Source organism: Quercus robur, chromosome 10 (assembly GCF_932294415.1).
Source record: "Quercus robur chromosome 10, dhQueRobu3.1, whole genome shotgun sequence".
NCBI classification, from domain to species: Eukaryota; Viridiplantae; Streptophyta; class Magnoliopsida; order Fagales; family Fagaceae; genus Quercus; species Quercus robur.
The window spans coordinates 3423092-3440819 of record NC_065543.1 but is presented as its reverse complement, the minus strand read 5'-3'; the positions used below and the strand labels follow the sequence as shown (position 1 = coordinate 3440819).

General features: G+C 31.8%; 2 protein-coding genes and 1 long non-coding RNA gene across 3 annotated transcripts; 2 read left to right on the top strand and 1 right to left on the bottom strand.

Annotated features, from left to right (window-relative positions):
• The first annotated feature begins 475 nt into the window (after positions 1-475).
• On the top strand, positions 476-3158 carry LOC126702377 (mogroside IE synthase-like). Its single transcript, XM_050401069.1, has 2 exons — positions 476-1207; positions 2359-3158. The coding sequence occupies exons 1-2, from the start codon at positions 575-577 to the stop codon at positions 3079-3081; spliced, it is 1356 nt and encodes a 451-aa protein (XP_050257026.1). The 5' UTR covers positions 476-574; the 3' UTR covers positions 3082-3158.
• A 9413-nt stretch (positions 3159-12571) lies between these two features.
• On the top strand, positions 12572-15757 carry LOC126702167 (mogroside IE synthase-like). The gene is made up of 2 exons (XM_050400826.1): positions 12572-13268; positions 14915-15757. Exons 1-2 carry the CDS (start codon positions 12621-12623, stop codon positions 15632-15634), a joined length of 1368 nt encoding a protein of 455 aa, XP_050256783.1. The 5' UTR covers positions 12572-12620; the 3' UTR covers positions 15635-15757.
• Positions 13648-14116, bottom strand: LOC126702170 (uncharacterized). Its single transcript, XR_007647671.1, has 2 exons — positions 13991-14116; positions 13648-13738 (listed from the first exon to the last, which is right to left on the bottom strand). It is a non-coding gene; the product is annotated as an uncharacterized LOC126702170 (long non-coding RNA).
• Positions 15758-17728: the final 1971 nt, after the last annotated feature.

The window sequence follows — 17728 nt, the reverse complement described above, 5'->3', positions numbered from 1 at the left end:
TTTTTTTTTATCACGTGTTCTAGGAAGTAATGTGGTTACTGTTCATGAACAATAGCCGCGACTTTTTCATGGTGAACAGTGCATTTGTGTACTGTTCATGGACTCACAAATTTCACTTTTTAGCAATTTTTTTATTAAAAATGAGTTCTACAATACTATTCACACATTTAAAAATTATTTTGTTACAGTGTTTTCAATTTCAATAAAAATAAGTTCAATCCAAACAGACATATATGAGGGACGCATTGCGTCTTACACTCAAATTCATTCCTTATTTATGTGTCAATTTTTTATTAGATTTCATTCCTTTCATGATAAACTCGAATAAAAGAAGTTGACAAAGGATGTAGATTTGGACGCAAGAATGGCTATCCCAGCGTTCCTCTATAAAATCAATGTGGGCCAAGCGCAAAAGAAAAAAGTGATATGTGGGCCACGTTCACTCTCAATGGTACAAACATACAAGACACAAATGTCAGTTTGATTAGTCCTTCACCTAATTACTGACAGCATTGAACAAAAGCATTTCTTCTCCAATTCAACTTCTTCAGAGTGTTGAGAGCATTAGAAGAAAATGGAGAGGAAAATTCATATCCTGGTGATTCCTTATCCCCTACAAGGTCACATAAACCCAATGCTGCAATTCTCAAAACGCCTAGCTTCAAAGGGTCCTAGAGTCACATTTATTGCTACTAGTCGTATTAGCAAGTCTATACAAGCCCATGAAAGCACTTCTATCAACTTTGAGACCATCTCTGATGGCTCTGAGGAAGTCCAAGATTTGGAAACCTCTGATGAAAAACTCAAGCGTTTCAAGTCTAAAGTCTCACAAAACTTACCAAAGCTCATTGAAAGATTTAATAGCTCCAAATACCCTCCAAAGTTTCTTGTGTATGACTCAGTTCTGCCATGGGCTTTAAACGTAGCTCGACAATCTGGACTAGATGGAGCTCCATTTTTCACTCAGTCATGTGTTGTTAATGCCATCTATTACCATGCACATCAAGGAACACTTCAAATGCCCTTAGAAGAAGGGTCTTCAATATCATTGCCCTCGATGCCATCACTAGGGATCAATGATATGCCTACGTTTCTTTCTGATACGGGCTCGTACCCAGATGTGTTAAACCTTGTGGTGAATCAATTCTCAAATCTCCAGGAAGCGAATTGGCTCTTGTGCAACACTTTCGACAAGTTGGAAGATGAGGTTCAATAATCCATCTATGTCATATTCATATATTCAATTTTCTTCTTCTTCTTTTTTTTTTTTTTTTTTTTTTTTTAATTTTTTTTATTTTATAGAAGAGTATATATATGCAAGCTTCTTGAGATGCTATACTTAATTTCCACTTTCACATTAAAAAAAATGGTACGAATACTTATATTAATACTAATATCTCTATTTTTTTTTTTTTGGGGTAAAACATTCCATTTTCTTGACACATAATTCATTAACTTTAACAGCCTTTAATGAATATGCTTCCAAAAATCTACAAGGAAATATCTTGTGTAAAAGCCCCTTTTCTTTCTTAAAAACAATTCATTTTCTCATTTTGTATTTGTAGGTTTCTCTTTTCTATTTCTTTTTTTCATAAAATCGATAGTGGTGGGTGACCATTAAGATTTAAATCTTGCATGTTTTTATTAAAATATCAGGAGATGCTTATTGAGCCAGGTGATAATTATGATTTGAATTTTGATGTCTTTATTAAAAATTTTAGGATATATATTTATATATATATATATATATATATGAAATTTTTTTTCTTTTTCAATTATAAGAGACAATGTTATTATGATTTGTACGTATAAATTTTATATTTTCTAAAAATATTATTATATTTTAATGTGTAATGTTTAGTTTATTTATAATAAAAAAAGACCTTTCTCATACAAAAAAAACTTTTGATTTAAAATATTTAAGGAATTTTAATCATGATTATTATAATTTAAAATATAATTACATATGACTTAATCAAAATAAAATATTGATCTCGAATCATATAAAACTGACTTGAATAAAAATTTTTATATATAGGAAAATAATATGTATATGTAATAAATTGTGTGATAATATATATTTGAGAAACTTATGTGATATATATATATATATATATATATATATGGTGTAGTTGTGTGTCTCTTTAAGAATAGATTATAGTGTTTATGCTTGTGTGTGGTCTTTTTTGTCCAATAAAAATTATGGAAGTATAAAAGAATGATATTCTTTCCATCTCTAGTATATCATTGAACCATGATGGTATGATATAAGAGTACTTCATCGTCTTCGTAATTATTATTTTTTTACCTGATTCTATTACGTATACATATATGCTTCTGCTTTCTAAATTCCTATAGGTAATAAATTGGATGGCAAGCCAATGGCCTTTTAAAACAATTGGACCAGCAATTCCATCAATGTATTTAGACAAGAGATTGAAGGATGACAAAGAATATGGCCTTAACATTTTCAAGCCCGACATGGACATTTGCATGAAATGGTTAGACACAAAAGAAATTGGCTCAGTCGTTTATATATCATTTGGAAGCATGGCAACCCTTGGAGAAGAGCAAATGGAGGAGATAACATGGGGCCTAAAGAATAGCAATTGCTACTTTTTGTGGGTTGTTAGAGAATCTGAAGAGAAAAAGCTTCCCAATAATTTTTTACTAGAAACAGCAGAGAAAGGACTAACTGTGAGTTGGTGCCCTCAACTAGAAGTATTGGCTCACAAGGCCATTGGATGTTTCATGACTCATTGTGGATGGAACTCGACACTCGAGGCATTGAGCTTAGGAGTGCCAATGATTGCGATGCCACAATGGTCGGATCAAACAACTAATGCAAAGAACATTATGGATGTGTGGAAGGTAGGAATTAGGGTTAAAGTGGATGAAAAAGGCATTGGTACCAAAGAAGAAATAGAGCTATGCATTAGGGAAGTAATTGAGGGAGAGAGAGGAAAAGAGATGAAAAGGAATTCAATGAAATGGAAGGAATTGGCTAAAGAGGCAGTCGACGAAGATGGAAGTTCAGATAAGAATATAGAGGAGTTTGTGACAAAACTTTCACATTCCTAATGTTACCTAATGTTAATGTAAGTAGTAACTCTTCATTCAGATAATGGTTTATAAGAAATTTATGGTTTGCAGTAGAACTTCTTTTAAATAAGTCGTGTGATTGCACTCTTAATTAAGGTTATACGTTGGATCATCTTTTTTCTGTGTAATCTTCTTGTAACAAAAACGATACAACATTTAAGAGTCCTGTGAATCCATGTATCAATTGTTAAACCCTGACTTAAAAAATATAAAAAATATTTTTTTTTTTTTAAAAACCCCACATTATGCAAAATGGACCCCCAAAAAAAAAAAAAAAAGATTTTGTGAATGTAGTTGCCCTGTAATACGTACCTCGCCAAGAACAAAATAAAACGAAGGACCTATAAGCTAATTCAGACATATCAGGTTATTTGAACTATGGATAAAAATCATAAAACCATGTATTTGTTGACTTATCTATACCAACAATACAATGTCTCCTCAAATTGTTGGAAAATTATTGTTTCACATTTTTTGGTATAGACATCTTGTGTAAAATTTTAATACAATGTGTATGGAGTGTGTTTATCAGGAGCGTGAGACAATCAAGGTCCCAAATTATTTTAATCATGTTGGTGAAAATACAAAAAAAAAAATATATATATATATATATATGTATAATTTAATTTAATTTACCATAGAAAAGAAAATCTTAATTGAAAAATCAATCGAATTAAGACACAGGAGTAAAAATTAGAACATAACCAATCAAGCTAAGGTACAAAAATTATGTTCTCTACTTTAAGAATATTCAGGTTCTCTATGGTTGGTAAAAACCATAAATCAAAGAATATGGTTTTCTATTTGACCTGACCTATCCCCTCTATAATAGAATAGCCCAACTAAGTCACTGTATGTAGGCCTGTTCAAGAATTCACCGGCGCCGACAAAACCGTCCGAAACCGCGCCGATCCGACCGTTGATAGCTCCACCGAAGGTTCCCGGCGCGATGATCGGTAGGCTTTTTCCGTTACCGAAGTCGGCCGGTGCGGTGGTCGGCAGCAAGATCTGCAAACCGAAGAGAAACCGAACCGAACCGATATATATATATATATATATATTTAAGTTAAACATATATAATATATAATCATTCATCAGTTGAGAGGGAGACAGAGAGAGAGAGAGAGTACCGGTTGCAGTTGCAGACTTGCAGTTTTAGCGTGAAACAGAGAGAAGCAAAGGAAGAAGAAGGAATCACTTAAATTTTAAATTAGAACGACGCCGTTGCATTTATTTTTTTATTTTTTTTTTAAATCTGATTTAAAACGACGCCGTTTTGGAACCATTTTAAAATTTTACTATCAGGTTCAAAACCGCGTCGTTTTAGTGTCAGAATTAAAAAAAAAAAAAAAAAAAAAAAAAAAAAAAAAAAAAAAAAAAAAAAATACGGAGGTTGTCCAATGTCCAGGCGTCAGTGCGTCACTGTCTCACTGACTCACTCCTTATCAAAAGAAATTTTTAAATAAAAGAAAAGGTTAACTGTTAACATGTGAGAGTGTGAGGCTTTGTGTGTGTCAGGAGGAACGGTCCTCTGAGTCTTTGAGTGGTCTTATCCAAGTTACTCAGTGTCTCCCACTTGCATTGTTTGAAAAAATATATATTAAAAAAATAAAAAGAATGCTGTGGCCGAATGGGTTAGTTTGACACAGCCATGCCACTTGCGTTTTTTGAAAAAAAAATATATATTAAAAAATTAAAATAAAAAATAAAAAAAGCATGCCTGTCACTGATTGAGTCAGTCCGTGCAAGATTTTTTTTCTTTCTCTTTTGATCTCAGCCATACAAGTCTTTTCTTCTTTACTCAGCTGCTCTCATTTTTCCTCTCTTTTCTTTAGACTCTCACTCTGCTTCTCTCAAGTCTCAAACTCTCGCCTCTCAGACTCAGGAACTCAGTCAATCATTACTCATCAGTTAGATAGCTTATGGCTACCTTCATTTCTCTTCCGAGCCCTAATCCCGCCGAACAAACATTAGTTTTTCCCTCTCAATCTCAACTCTCACCTAACCATTTTTCTCTTCTTTTTTTGCTCTCAATCAGCCACATAATCATAATGTTTCTTCCAAACCCTAATCCCGCCGAACAATTAATAGTATTTCCCTCTCAATCTCAGATTTTCAGGCTCCCACCAACCATTTTTCTCTTCTCTTTTGCACTCAGCCACGTAATTTTTTTTCCATACCCTAATCCCGCCGAACAAACAGTAGTTATTCCCTCTCAAATACTCAATCTTAGGCTCCGACCTAACCTTTCCCTATTTAAGAACACAAGCTCTCAATCTCACTCTCAAGACTCATCTCTAATTCTCAGTCTCACTCTCTCACAAAGAAAGACCTTCCTCTCAAGGTCTCACGAAATTTCTAATACCTAAGAGGCTAAGACAGTCAATCTTCTTTTCATCTCTGTTCTCCACCGTGGCTCTGCCACTATGTAGTTCTGTTTGGTAACCCTAACCCCTACTTTGTTTTAGTTTTATTTTATGCTCACTAATGTTTCTTGTTGATTCTAATTTTTTTTTTTTTGGTTATTTTCTTGTAATATCAGGGGTAATTTAAAAGATTCAGCTTCAGCCTAGGAAAGGAATAAATCTCGAAGGCTTAAATAGTTCTGGGTATTTTCTCATACTATTAATATTTGTTTTGGATTCACAATTTTTTATTTTCTTTTTTCTTTTTTGTTTGATTTTCTTTTAAGGATTATTTTTTATTTTGTTTTCAGCTCACCATGTTGTGTCAAACTTTCATGTTTGTGTTTGATTTTGCTTTTAGTTTTAGTGTGTGTTTTTTTTTTTTTAAAAGGTTCATTCATGTTGTTTTCTGTTTGGTTTTGTTTCTAGGGTTCAGAGACTGTAAATTTATTTTTGATTAATCATACTGTTGTGATTTTAGTTTTAAATATATATAATATTTATTTTTAAGGTTCACTCATGTTGTTTGTTGCTTGATTTTGTTTCTAGGGATCAAAGATTGTAAATTTATTTATTGATCATCCTATTGATTGATTATACTGTTGTGATTTTAGTTTATTATATCATGCTAATATGTTGTGATTTTAGTTGATTGTCTTGTTGTGATTTTAGCACTGAGAAAGCTGCTTGTATAGTTTTTGTTTACTAATATTTTATTGAAATTAGTGGATGACTGCGTGTTTAAGTTAAAGGTTGCTTGTATAATTTATTTGTTGTTGATTCCTTAATTACTATGTATATGTGATTGTTATTTATATTTTTGTAATTAGATCATGGCTACTTGTGCTTCTTCTTCCACCCCCTCTACTGAGCCTGCTCCTAGTTCATGTGCTGAGGCTAATCAACCAAATACACAATCTCCCGTTCCACCATCAGGTGTTGCACCCCCTCAAACACAAACAGAAACTCAACAAGCTACTATTAATGGTGGTAAAGATCCTTCTAAGATATGGGACCATTTTTCTAAAATAGAGGGATGTGACCCCCTTTTCCCTAAGTCCCAGTGCAACTATTGTAAAAAGAATTATAATTGTCACCCAAAAAGAAATGGAACCTCTGCCATGTGGTCTCATATAAAATTTAGTTGTAAGAAGTATCCCTATAGGCGTGATAAAGGTCAAACCACTTTGAGTTACCAAAGTAAAAAAAAAGGGGAGGGAGAGGGTTGTAATGAGCTTGTGTTAAGGAAGTTTAGTGTGGAGAGACTAAGGATGGCCTTAGCTAGGATGATAATTGTTGATGAACTGCCTTTTAGGTTTGTTGAGCATAGTGGGTTCATTGATTTTATGGCAGAGGTAGAGCCTAGGTTTGAAGTTCCCTCTCGGGTTACTGTTGCAAGGGATTGTCTTAGACTTTACATTAGGGAGAAGGAGAGTTTGAGAAAGGTTTTAATAGATGGTCAAAGGGTGTGTTTGACAACTGATACTTGGACTTCAATCCAAAACCTTAATTACCTCTGTTTGACTGCTCATTATATTGATGTTGATTGGGTTTATCATAAAAAGATTTTGAATTTTTGCTTAGTACCTGATCATAAGGGTGAGACCATTGGTAGGGTAGTTGAGTCTTGTTTGCATCAATGGGGGATTGATCATATTTTTACAATTACTGTTGATAATGCAAGTTCAAATGATGTGGCCATAGAATATCTTAGGAGAAAAACAAAAGATAGGGTGGGTAGCCTCTTGGGTTGTGAGTTCCTTCATATGCGTTGTTGTGCCCATATTTTGAATTTAATTGTGCAAGATGGGCTAAAGGATCTGAATGAGTCAATTGTTAAGGTTCGTAATGTAGTGAGGTATGTGAAATCCTCTCCTAATAGATTTGAGAAGTTTAAGGCATGTGTTGAAAAAGAAAAAATTCAAAGCAAAAGTTTGTTGTGCCTTGATGTGTCTACTAGGTGGAATTCAACTTACTTGATGTTAGAAAGTGCACTAAAATTTGTGGCTGCATTTGAAAGGATGGAGGAAGATGATGGGCATTTCCTTCGTTATTTTGAGGATCCATCTAATGGTCCCCCTCGGTTTTTAGATTGGGAAAATGTAAGACTTTTTACAAAGTTTCTTGGTATGTTCTATGAGGCGACTTTAAGATTTTCTGGTTCCTTGTTTGTGACTACTAATGTGTATTTCCATGAGCTTGTTAGTCTTCAAGACCAGTTAAATCATTTGTGTAATGGTAGGGGTGATCCTTTGTTAAAGGGTATGGCACAAAGAATGAAATTGAAGTATGATAAGTATTGGGGTAGTGTTGATAGGATAAATCTGATGTTGTTTGTGGCTGTTGTGGTTGATCCTAGATATAAATTGAAATATGTGAGGTTTTGGTTTAAGCAATGGTATGACAAGGAGAAGGCAGACGAGTTAGGATTGAGAGTTAGGGAAGTTTTGAATAGATTGTACAAGCATTATAGTGGAGCAATGGGGACCCCATGTGGTGCTAGTGCTAGTGGGACTTGTGAGTTTGATAGTGGTGATGTTGCTGTCATGTCCTCTATGCTAAGTGGTTTTGGTAGTGCAGAAGAGAGGATGAAGAGGTACAATAACATTTACAAACAGCACTTAGCAGATGAGGATAGTGTAGAATGCAAATCTGAATTGGAAAGATATTTGTTAGAAGCTAGTGTTGATCCAGATACAGTAGGCTTTGATATTCTTGATTGGTGGAGGGTGAATTCTTCAAGATATAGAATCCTTTCTCAAGTTGCCCGTGATGTTTTGGCAATTCCTGTCTCTACTGTTGCATCAGAATCTGCATTTAGCACAAGAGGTCGTGTCTTGGATCCTTTCCGTAGCTCATTGTCTCCCAATACTGTTGAAGCTTTAATTTGTACACAAAATTGGTTGAGGACCAAGCACTCAACTGAACCAATTAACCTGCGAGAGGCAATGGATGAAGTGGAAAACCGTGAACTTGAATCGGGTAATGTGTTTATGTTCTTTTTTAATTTTTTTCTGCTTTTGTTATTTATAAATTCTCTTGTATTTTTTTTGTTATTTATTTGTGAGTTATTATTTATATACAATTTGTTTTGTCTTTTTTCCCCCTTTTAGAGCTTGCACCAAAACCCACTGTGGGTGCAGTTTCTGTTCTAGATTGATTTGGGAGGTGGGGTTGTTTTTTGGACTAAGCTATCTGAGGTAAATTAAAAATTTTATGTAATTTTCTTATGTTTGTTGGCTGCTGTTTGTAATGGTGTTAATTGTCAAGTATTGCTTTCTACTTTTTACTTATCATTATTTTTTGGGGATTGACATTGTAGGGATGGAGTTTTTTGTATATGATGACTTGGAATTGTTGACTGGCTGATTGCAGAAATTTTTTGTGGATGCTGACTTAATCATGGAGAGGGCCAAATTAGGAGTGTTTGGGTGCTTGGACTGTTGCTGGTTGCTCGCCTGATGCTTTGTTGTTGCGCTCTGTTTTATTTTTGTTTACTAGATGCACATATGACAACACAAGCATTGAATGAACACACTATTAGTCTTATTCATTTTTTGTGAAAAATATGTAGTTGTGTATTGTACCAGTTGTATATTTTGGTCCAACATCTATTATGTATATTTGTATAGTGCTTCTCAAGCACCATTTTAACTATTTTGTAGTGTTGCACTACTACTCTTTGAGGTTGTGCTACTACTTATATTTGATGTGATTATTATGATAGAAATAGTAATGTTAATGTTGTTGCTATGTTGGGATTTTCTTGTTATGGTTGAGACTTGATATTTAATAGTTGTGTGTTTGATTTGAAATATTGTGACAGGTTTAGATTTTTATATGTGTTAATGTATTTAATAAGTACATGTTTAATTTGACAGGATGAATTAAAGTTGAATTATTGTTGAGACTTGATTATGAGTTTGGTGACAGATTTGGAGTTGTTTTCTTGTGGTTGGAACTTAATAGAGAAAGGCTTAGTTAAAAAGAAATCATAATGGGCTCAAAATGATATTTTTTTAAGGCTTTGAAGTCCAAAACTTAGCATAGGAATTTTTAAAAATCTAGTCCATATGACCGAACGAACCGCACCGAGTCGTTAGGATTAACCGCACCTTATGCAGACCGGTTTTTATCTTCCAAAAGTGAGGTGCGGTTTAGCATAGGGTGAAACCGCACCCTATAGGTGTGGTGCAAAAAATCTCTTCAAAACCGACCGAACCGAACCGTGTACACCCCTAACTGTATGACATAAACTTGAAAAATCTAGATAAGACCCGTATGTGTTTAATTAACAAATTAATTATTACCTAATCCTAGAGGTAATAATAATTCACCAATCAAAGGGGTCATGATTATATAATGGTATAAAAATATTAGAATTTTATAATTGGAATTTTGATTTTGATCATTTAATAAAATATTAATCTATCTTGACAATATTCGCAGCCTATTGATTAGACAATGAAAGTCAAAAGTTGATTTAACTCTATGTACATATTGTATATAAACTTTTTTTTTTTTTTTAAGAAAAAAAAAGAAAGAAAGAAAGAAAAAATATCAGTAATATACCATTGTTATAAATATTTTAAAATTTTTTTAATAAACCCCAATCTCCCAGGCATAGATATCCGTGTTAAAAAAAAAATGGTAAAAAGGGAACTGTGAAAATTATGTGAACATGATGCTTGTAACAATTGCATGTTAATTAAGTAATTCTATGTCTACTTATGGTCTGTTTGAGATTCACTTATTTTATTAAAATTTAAAATTTTTTACTAAAAATATTGTAGATAAAGGTAAAAATTAGCTAAAATAGTACAGTGAAACTTATGAATAATATCAAAAAGTGCAGTAAAACTCATGAATAGTAGCAAAAATAAACTTAATAGTAAAATAAGTTAACAAATAATTTTTGCCAAACAAACACTTAATATGAAGTTATAATAAAATCTATAATCCTAGAGGACAAATTATTAACTTAAAAAAAAATATAAAAAATATAATTTAAATTCGATGTAAGTATAAAATGATATTTTATGGTTTGTTTGGATTGAGAAAGAATAAAGTAGAGTAAATTTAGCATAAATTAGCTTTTTTTAGCCAATACTACTCTATTCTCTTCCACTTCGCCTCATTTCTCTCTCCATCCAAGCAGGGCTTTAGTTGTACATGACCAATACAAAATATAAGATATTATAAAGGAAAATGCTATCTGATTTGGACATGTGAGTCGTGTGACATAGAATTACTCTTGGCTCCTCATGAAATTATACTTTCCTAAATCCTTTGTATTATTCATTTTGTTAGCACTTACGTTTACGTAAGCAATGATGTCATCAAAGAAACTCACAAAAATGCAAAAGCAATTTGATGACATCATTCATCAATGCTAAGTACTTAAAAAAAAAAAAAAAACAATTTTTCTCACATGGTGAATCGTAAATAATAAAATTATGAACTTATTATTTTATTTTTACTACTCAGAGGATCTATTATTTTACTTTTACTGCTCAAAGGTCACCCAAGTGGCAAATTGGAGCAAAAATTGTGGAATTTTTTTTTTTTTTTTGTCCCTGGCCTTTTATAATTTATTTCCTTAATACCTACAAAACAAGTCACGTGTGCAAAAGTAAGCTGATGAAGTGGTATTTTTTTAATAGGAGTTTTCCTTAGAGGTTGTTCAGAAAATTTCTATACTACTTTTATGGAAGATATAAAGAGTTTAAAAAAAATAGTTTTTCTATAAAACTTTATATATATATATATATAATAGTATACAGTTAATAGATGATATAAGCATTTGTTAATAGATTAGTTTTAGTTTTAGAAATGTTTTATGAAAAAAGAAAATACAATTAATTTTTTTGATAGTTTATATATTTCTTGTGAAAGTAATATTAAAATTTTTCTAAAAATGGTTTATTAATAAATGCCTTAAGAGCATTTATTAACCAGACTTTTATATATATATATATATATATTTATATGTATATATATAAGCACACAAAATGTTAAAACTTAGGGAAAACCATAAAATTATTTAGGTATAGTATCTTAAGTTTTACAATTAAATTCAAATATATGATTTTGGGACTTGTAATTAACTACTTGTAGAAAGAAAGTGCATTGGTCATATAGTTAATAAAACATAAAATTGTGCTCGTGTAGCACTTAAGAAGCTATAAATAGTTTTTACCCAAATTGTAATAACTGATTGAAATCCAATATTCAACACGCTAAAATAAAATCAGGCTGAAATCCAACAACGTTAACAATTTAAATTTATATAAGTAATATATATATTTAAGAAGGAAAGTATTTCCAGGCTATGATATGTTTCTCTCTATTATAATTGGATTTTTTTTTAAGTGCATGGTTTGATCAAACAACGATATATATATATATTACTAACTTTTATGACTTCTATTAGAAATTCTCGTTTTAACCGTTGAAATTTCTTTGATTTTAGGCCACATGTGCAAAAAAGGAAAGTAGAGCAGAGTTTCTTTTTTTTTATTTTGTTAAAAAAAAAAATTGAGTAGAGGGGTGATTAGCGTGGTTTCTCTACTTAAATGTGACTATAGTAACACCTTATTTATTATCAAACGAAACCCTATACTCTTAGTTTATAAAAACTCACTTATTATTTTTTAGACCGTTTAAAATGAAGATAAAATATAAGAAGTACAGAGACGGAGACGTAACTAATTATTGAGTAACGAACCTAAATACTGGGACTTACTGGTATCTAACCTACCAGGCTACCCGAACGTTGGTAGAATTTCACAAGCTAGTTCCAATTTCCAAAGTGATCCGTATATAGTTGCTATGACATGGCTTTAGAAAGCTACCCCACTCGTGATTGTCAAAATCAACTAATCAAACAGGTCTGCTTACATATTTAATTACATCATGCATTCTTTTTATAAGTCTATCACCAATCATTAAATATATATATGCAAACCAATATTTCAAACCTACCAGTCAACTTTTCTCAAAAAAAAAAAAGGATCCTACCAGTCAACTTCGAAGCATCATAAATATCTCTCCTTGTTTATTGCTTTTCTAAGTTCTAACAAATACTTTTGTGTGTTCATTGAGTGAGAGAAAATGGAGAGAGAACAAGGAGCTACTCTTACCCATATTGTTGTACTCCCTTACCCTTTACAAGGTCACATAAACCCAATGCTCCAATTCTCCAAACGCTTAGCCACAAAGGGTCTCAAGGTGACCCTACTCACCCCCAAGTCCATTGTCGAGTCCATGAAAGGCCAAGCCACCTCAGTCACATTTGAGCCCATTGATGATGATGACGACTCTGGGGAGCTTATAGCAGCAGAAACAATGGAAGCGTATGACGAGCGCTTTAAAGCCATATTTTCACATGGTTTAGGAGGCCTTATTGAGAAAAATAAGAGCTATGGATATGCTACTAAATTAGTTGTCTATGATTGCATTTTGCCATGGGCAGTAGACATAGCAAAACAACATGGTATTGGTGCAGCTCCGTTTTTAACTCAATCATGCACAATTGCTGCCATCTATTACAACTTGTATCAGGAGAGATTTACGCTTCCTCTTCAAGAGCCTGAAGTGTTATTGCCTTCACTACCGCTGCTAAGGATGGATGACATGCCGTCCTTCATTTCCCAGCCGGCATCATACCCATTTATACTAAGAGTTTGCCTGGAAATGTTCCATAATTTCCATGAAGTGAATTGGGCATTTTGTAACTCATTTGATAAGTTGGAAGAGGAGGTAAGTTCGTTCTTTAATTCCAGCATATGTATCTTTTAATTTGCAAGTGCAAACATTCAAAACACATTTTTATTTTTATTTTTTATACATTTTAAATGGTAGAGAGGGATTTGAACTTGAAGATTTCTCTCAATTAGGAATACCATAATATATGTCATTTGAACTAAAAGTCATTGGCCCATGCATTCAGTACACATAATTATAGGTACACGGAGATATATACATCATAATAATTCCCACCAAGCCAAAAGGTTAGTCCAGTTAGATTGACATTCTTATTATGGGGGTGACATGCAATTTTTGACAAAAATTCAGTATTCATCTCTTGAAAATGAAGTTTTGATTATTGTTAGAGAGTAAATATGATTGAAGCACATCAAGGGAAATTGAAACCATGAAGATGATCTTTTTTTTTTCTTTCTTTCTGAATTGCTACCATGACAATGATACACACACAATACGATTTTAACCTATTCAACCAAGCTACCGATTAATTTTTTGATATATTTATCATCAATTCCAGACAATAAATGGTTTTTAAAGAAATAATAAATGTTACTTCATGATATATTGTATCAATTTATGATAAAGAAAGCAATGTCACCTGAATATATGAAACTCATCTTTTCATTGTTTTTTTTATTAAAAGTAGGTGGTTAGAGATGTACTATATATATAAAAATAAAATAAAATAAAAAAAGGAAATGTCAACAGATTTTAACCTATTCAACCAAGCTACCAATTAATTTTTTGATATATTTATCATCAATTCCAAACAATAAATGGTTTTTAAAGAAATAATAAATGTTACTTTGTGATATATTGTATCAATTTATGATAAAGAAAGCAATGTCACCTTTTTTTTTTTTGAAATAATTACAACATGCTGCTAATCCCGCAGCTCAAACTCTTTCTCCCCTAAACCCCCAAGCACTTTGTACATGAGGAGATGTTAATTTAGTTACAAGGCCTTTGGCAAAGAAAGCAATGTCACCTGAATATATGAAACTCAACTTTTCTTTGTTTTTTTTATTAAAAGTAGGTGGTTAGAGATGTACTATATAAAAAAAAGGAAATGTCAACGGATTTTAACCTATTCAACCAAGCTACCAATTAATTTTTTGATATATTTATCATCAATTCCAAACAATAAATGGTTTTCAAAGAAATAATAAATGTTACTTTGTTATATATTGTATCAATTTATGATAAAGAGAGCAATGTCACCTGAATATATGAAACTCAACTTTTCTTTGTTTTTTTTATTAAAAGTAGGTGGTTAGAGATGTACTATATAAAAAAAGGAAATGTCAACAGATGTCCTTAAGTAATTGTTAATAAACCATTTTTAAAAATTTTTTATGAAAAAAAAAATTAATATTTTAACAGCTTTTTCTATTTATCAAAATAGTGATATCAAAACTTTCCTAAAATGAATTATTAATTATTACCTTAAGGGCAGCTGAATTAAGTTTAACTTCATAATCAAATTGGGAGGAAAAATAAAAATATAAAAATCACAACAAAAGAAAACAAATGATGATTTTACTTTCGATCAATTGTTTTCCAATGAACTTGTGTTCGAGATGTTTAGGTGTAATTTATTCAAATCTATATGTTGTGAATGTTTTGGTGAATTCCATCAGGTGGTGAGCTGGATTTCAAGCCAATGGCCAATCAAGAACATAGGACCAACAATTCCATCAATGTACTTAGACAAGAGGTTGAAGGACGACAAAAATTACGATCTGAGCCTCTTTAAACCAAGTGTTGATGCTTGCATGAAATGGCTGGACTCGAAGGATACTGGCACAGTTGTTTATGTATCTTTTGGAAGCATGGCTGCCTTAGGAGAAGAGCAAATGGAAGAACTGGCATTGGGCCTAAAGAGGAGTAACAGGTATTTCTTGTGGGTAGTTAGAGAGTCAGAGACAAAGAAACTTCCTACAAAATTTATAGAGGAGACAACTGAGAGAAGTTTGGTGGTGACATGGTGCCCTCAATTAGAAGTTTTGTCTCATAAGGCTGTCGGCTGCTTCATGACTCACTGCGGTTGGAACTCGACGCTCGAAGCACTAAGCTTGGGTGTGCCGATGGTGGTCATGCCACAATGGAGTGACCAAGCCACCAACTCTAAGTGTGTCATGGATGTGTGGAAGGTCGGAATTAGGGTTAAGGTAGACAACAAAGGGATGGTCACAAGAGAAGAAATTGAACTATGTATTAATGAAGTTATGGGAAAAAAAAAGGAGGAGATGAAAAGGAATGCATTGAAATGGAAGAAATTAGCTACTGAGGCTTTCGATGAAGGTGGAAGCTCTGATAAGAACATCGAGGAGTTTGTGGCAAAAATTGTACAAATTTGATGTTATGTAAAACAAGGTCATTGTTGGAAACCATGAAAGATGGTTTCTCAATATTCATGTAGGTTTACATCACTCGTATTCATTTAATGTTGTGTTTTGATTAATGAAAAAGTTTTGAATAAATATTTTCTCAAAAAAAGTGAAGGTGAAATAAGAAAATTAATTTCTAATAGAAGGTCATCAATCGTAGGATCCAATTTTTTCGAATGTCAACCAATTGCCCACAAAAATCACTAGAATTTGTCAACCAAGGTCAGTTTTCTTTTATCAAAATTATTAGCTTGTTGTAGGACAGATGATAATCCGGAAATTTTGTTGTCGATCTACTCTAAAATAAATATAAATCATATCTTAAAGAATATCAGCTACACACAGTTTTCAGGAATTTTTTTAGGAGGTGAGTAAGAAGATGAATCTTGTGGTCTAGGTGATTTCTGTTTTACAAATATTTCATACTAGCAAGAAAATAAAAAAATGAAAAATACTATGTCCATAATATTTTTACAATATTTTCATAAAAAAATCTTAGATGATAAATTGTTATTCGTTCTAATTTAAACCAACTATTGGAATTACTTTTTTTGCCCATCATTAACAGCAAGTAACAATCTACTATTTAAAATTTGTTATGAAAGTATTGTAAGCATAGCATTTCTTATAAAAGATAAATTTTAAGTTCATTTGACACATTGTTTCTTAATACAATGAATATGCTAATTATTGCTACTAAGATTAAATCTTGGAAATCATTTATTGTTTCTAAATGCAATAAATATATTAAGTATTATTGTTAAGTGAATTGCAAGCAAGATCTAAATATAATAAAATTGGGTAAATCACATGTTTGGTTCCTAATCTTTACACTATGTCTCAATTTGATCCTAGCTTTTTAAATGTATCATTTTAGTCCATCACTCTTCAATATCATGTCAAAATAGTCCTTACCATTAAGTGGTGAATGAAAAAAAAAATAAAAAACTGACATGTGATATTAAAATATTAATTTTAGTGCCATCTAGAATTCCATGTAAGATGCCAAGTGGCCTAAATTATATTAAAAAATTAAAAATTAAAACTAAAATAAAATAAAAACATTTGAGATCTAAAATTCAACTAGGCATGGAAGGCCTGGTTAACTTAATCAATCCATCCCAAATTAGACGGTGTCACAGCAATTAAGAAAATAATCAAAATCCAAAGGCCCAATGTTGAATTTTGGTCATTGATTTAACAACATTGAAGAAATGGATTTGCCTCAGTATTGAGTTTGTGGAGAAAGAAATTAAATAGAGTGCTAGGGAATGAGAGATTGTTGAAGAAGTCCTTAGTCCTCACCATCAAGAACGTGAATTTTGTCATTAAACTTACTCACTTGTACTGATCTTCTCTTTTTTCTTACGAACTTCTTTTTGGCTAACCTAATTTATCTATACTATTTGTAAGAAGATTCTCTTCTTTGAATTTGACTTTTTTTGTAGTTCAAAAATACACTCATTAATGAAATGTAACTTCTCTTAGAAATAAGGCCATAAATGTTAGATAACAAATTCCATTTTCAATTCAAAAACAGAACTCTTAAAATTTAAGATTTTTTTCCTTTCACGTTCATCTTTTTATTTCCTAAAATTTAGCATTTCTTTTAATTCATTTTTCATCCTATTAAAAGTAAAACACCCCATATAAAAAACAAAAAACTAGGAGAACTCCTAAAAAAACTAATAGAAATTATCGTTACTGCTTATCTCTAAAGTTTGTCATTTTTATTTTTTTGAAAAATAAAAATATATATTTCAAAATTATAATTGATACAAATTATTAACGTTTATCCAAAAAAAAAACCTTAAATATATATATATATATATATATTATCAAAGCCCTAAATAGAATTGTTACACCTTAAATAAGTAATTGTTAATGCAGAATAAAGGGCTACAGAGTACAAACCAAATTGAATTGTAAGAATAAATCTAGTGCCACAATTTATGCTACAACTCGTCTATGTGGCGAGTTGTGGTTGGTAGAGAGATGTCCTCACATGTACATAATCATTTATGGTCCCATAGGACAAATAATTACTTAAACTACTAATCTAGA

Coding starts and splice junctions, on each gene's coding strand:
- LOC126702377 (XM_050401069.1), top strand. CDS start 575: ATGGAGAGGAAAATTCATATCCTGGTGATTCCTTATCCCCTACAAGGT. Junction 1,208..2,358: donor TCGACAAGTTGGAAGATGAG/GTTCAATAATCC, acceptor AAATTCCTATAG/GTAATAAATTGGATGGCAAG.
- LOC126702167 (XM_050400826.1), top strand. CDS start 12,621: ATGGAGAGAGAACAAGGAGCTACTCTTACCCATATTGTTGTACTCCCT. Junction 13,269..14,914: donor TTGATAAGTTGGAAGAGGAG/GTAAGTTCGTTC, acceptor GAATTCCATCAG/GTGGTGAGCTGGATTTCAAG.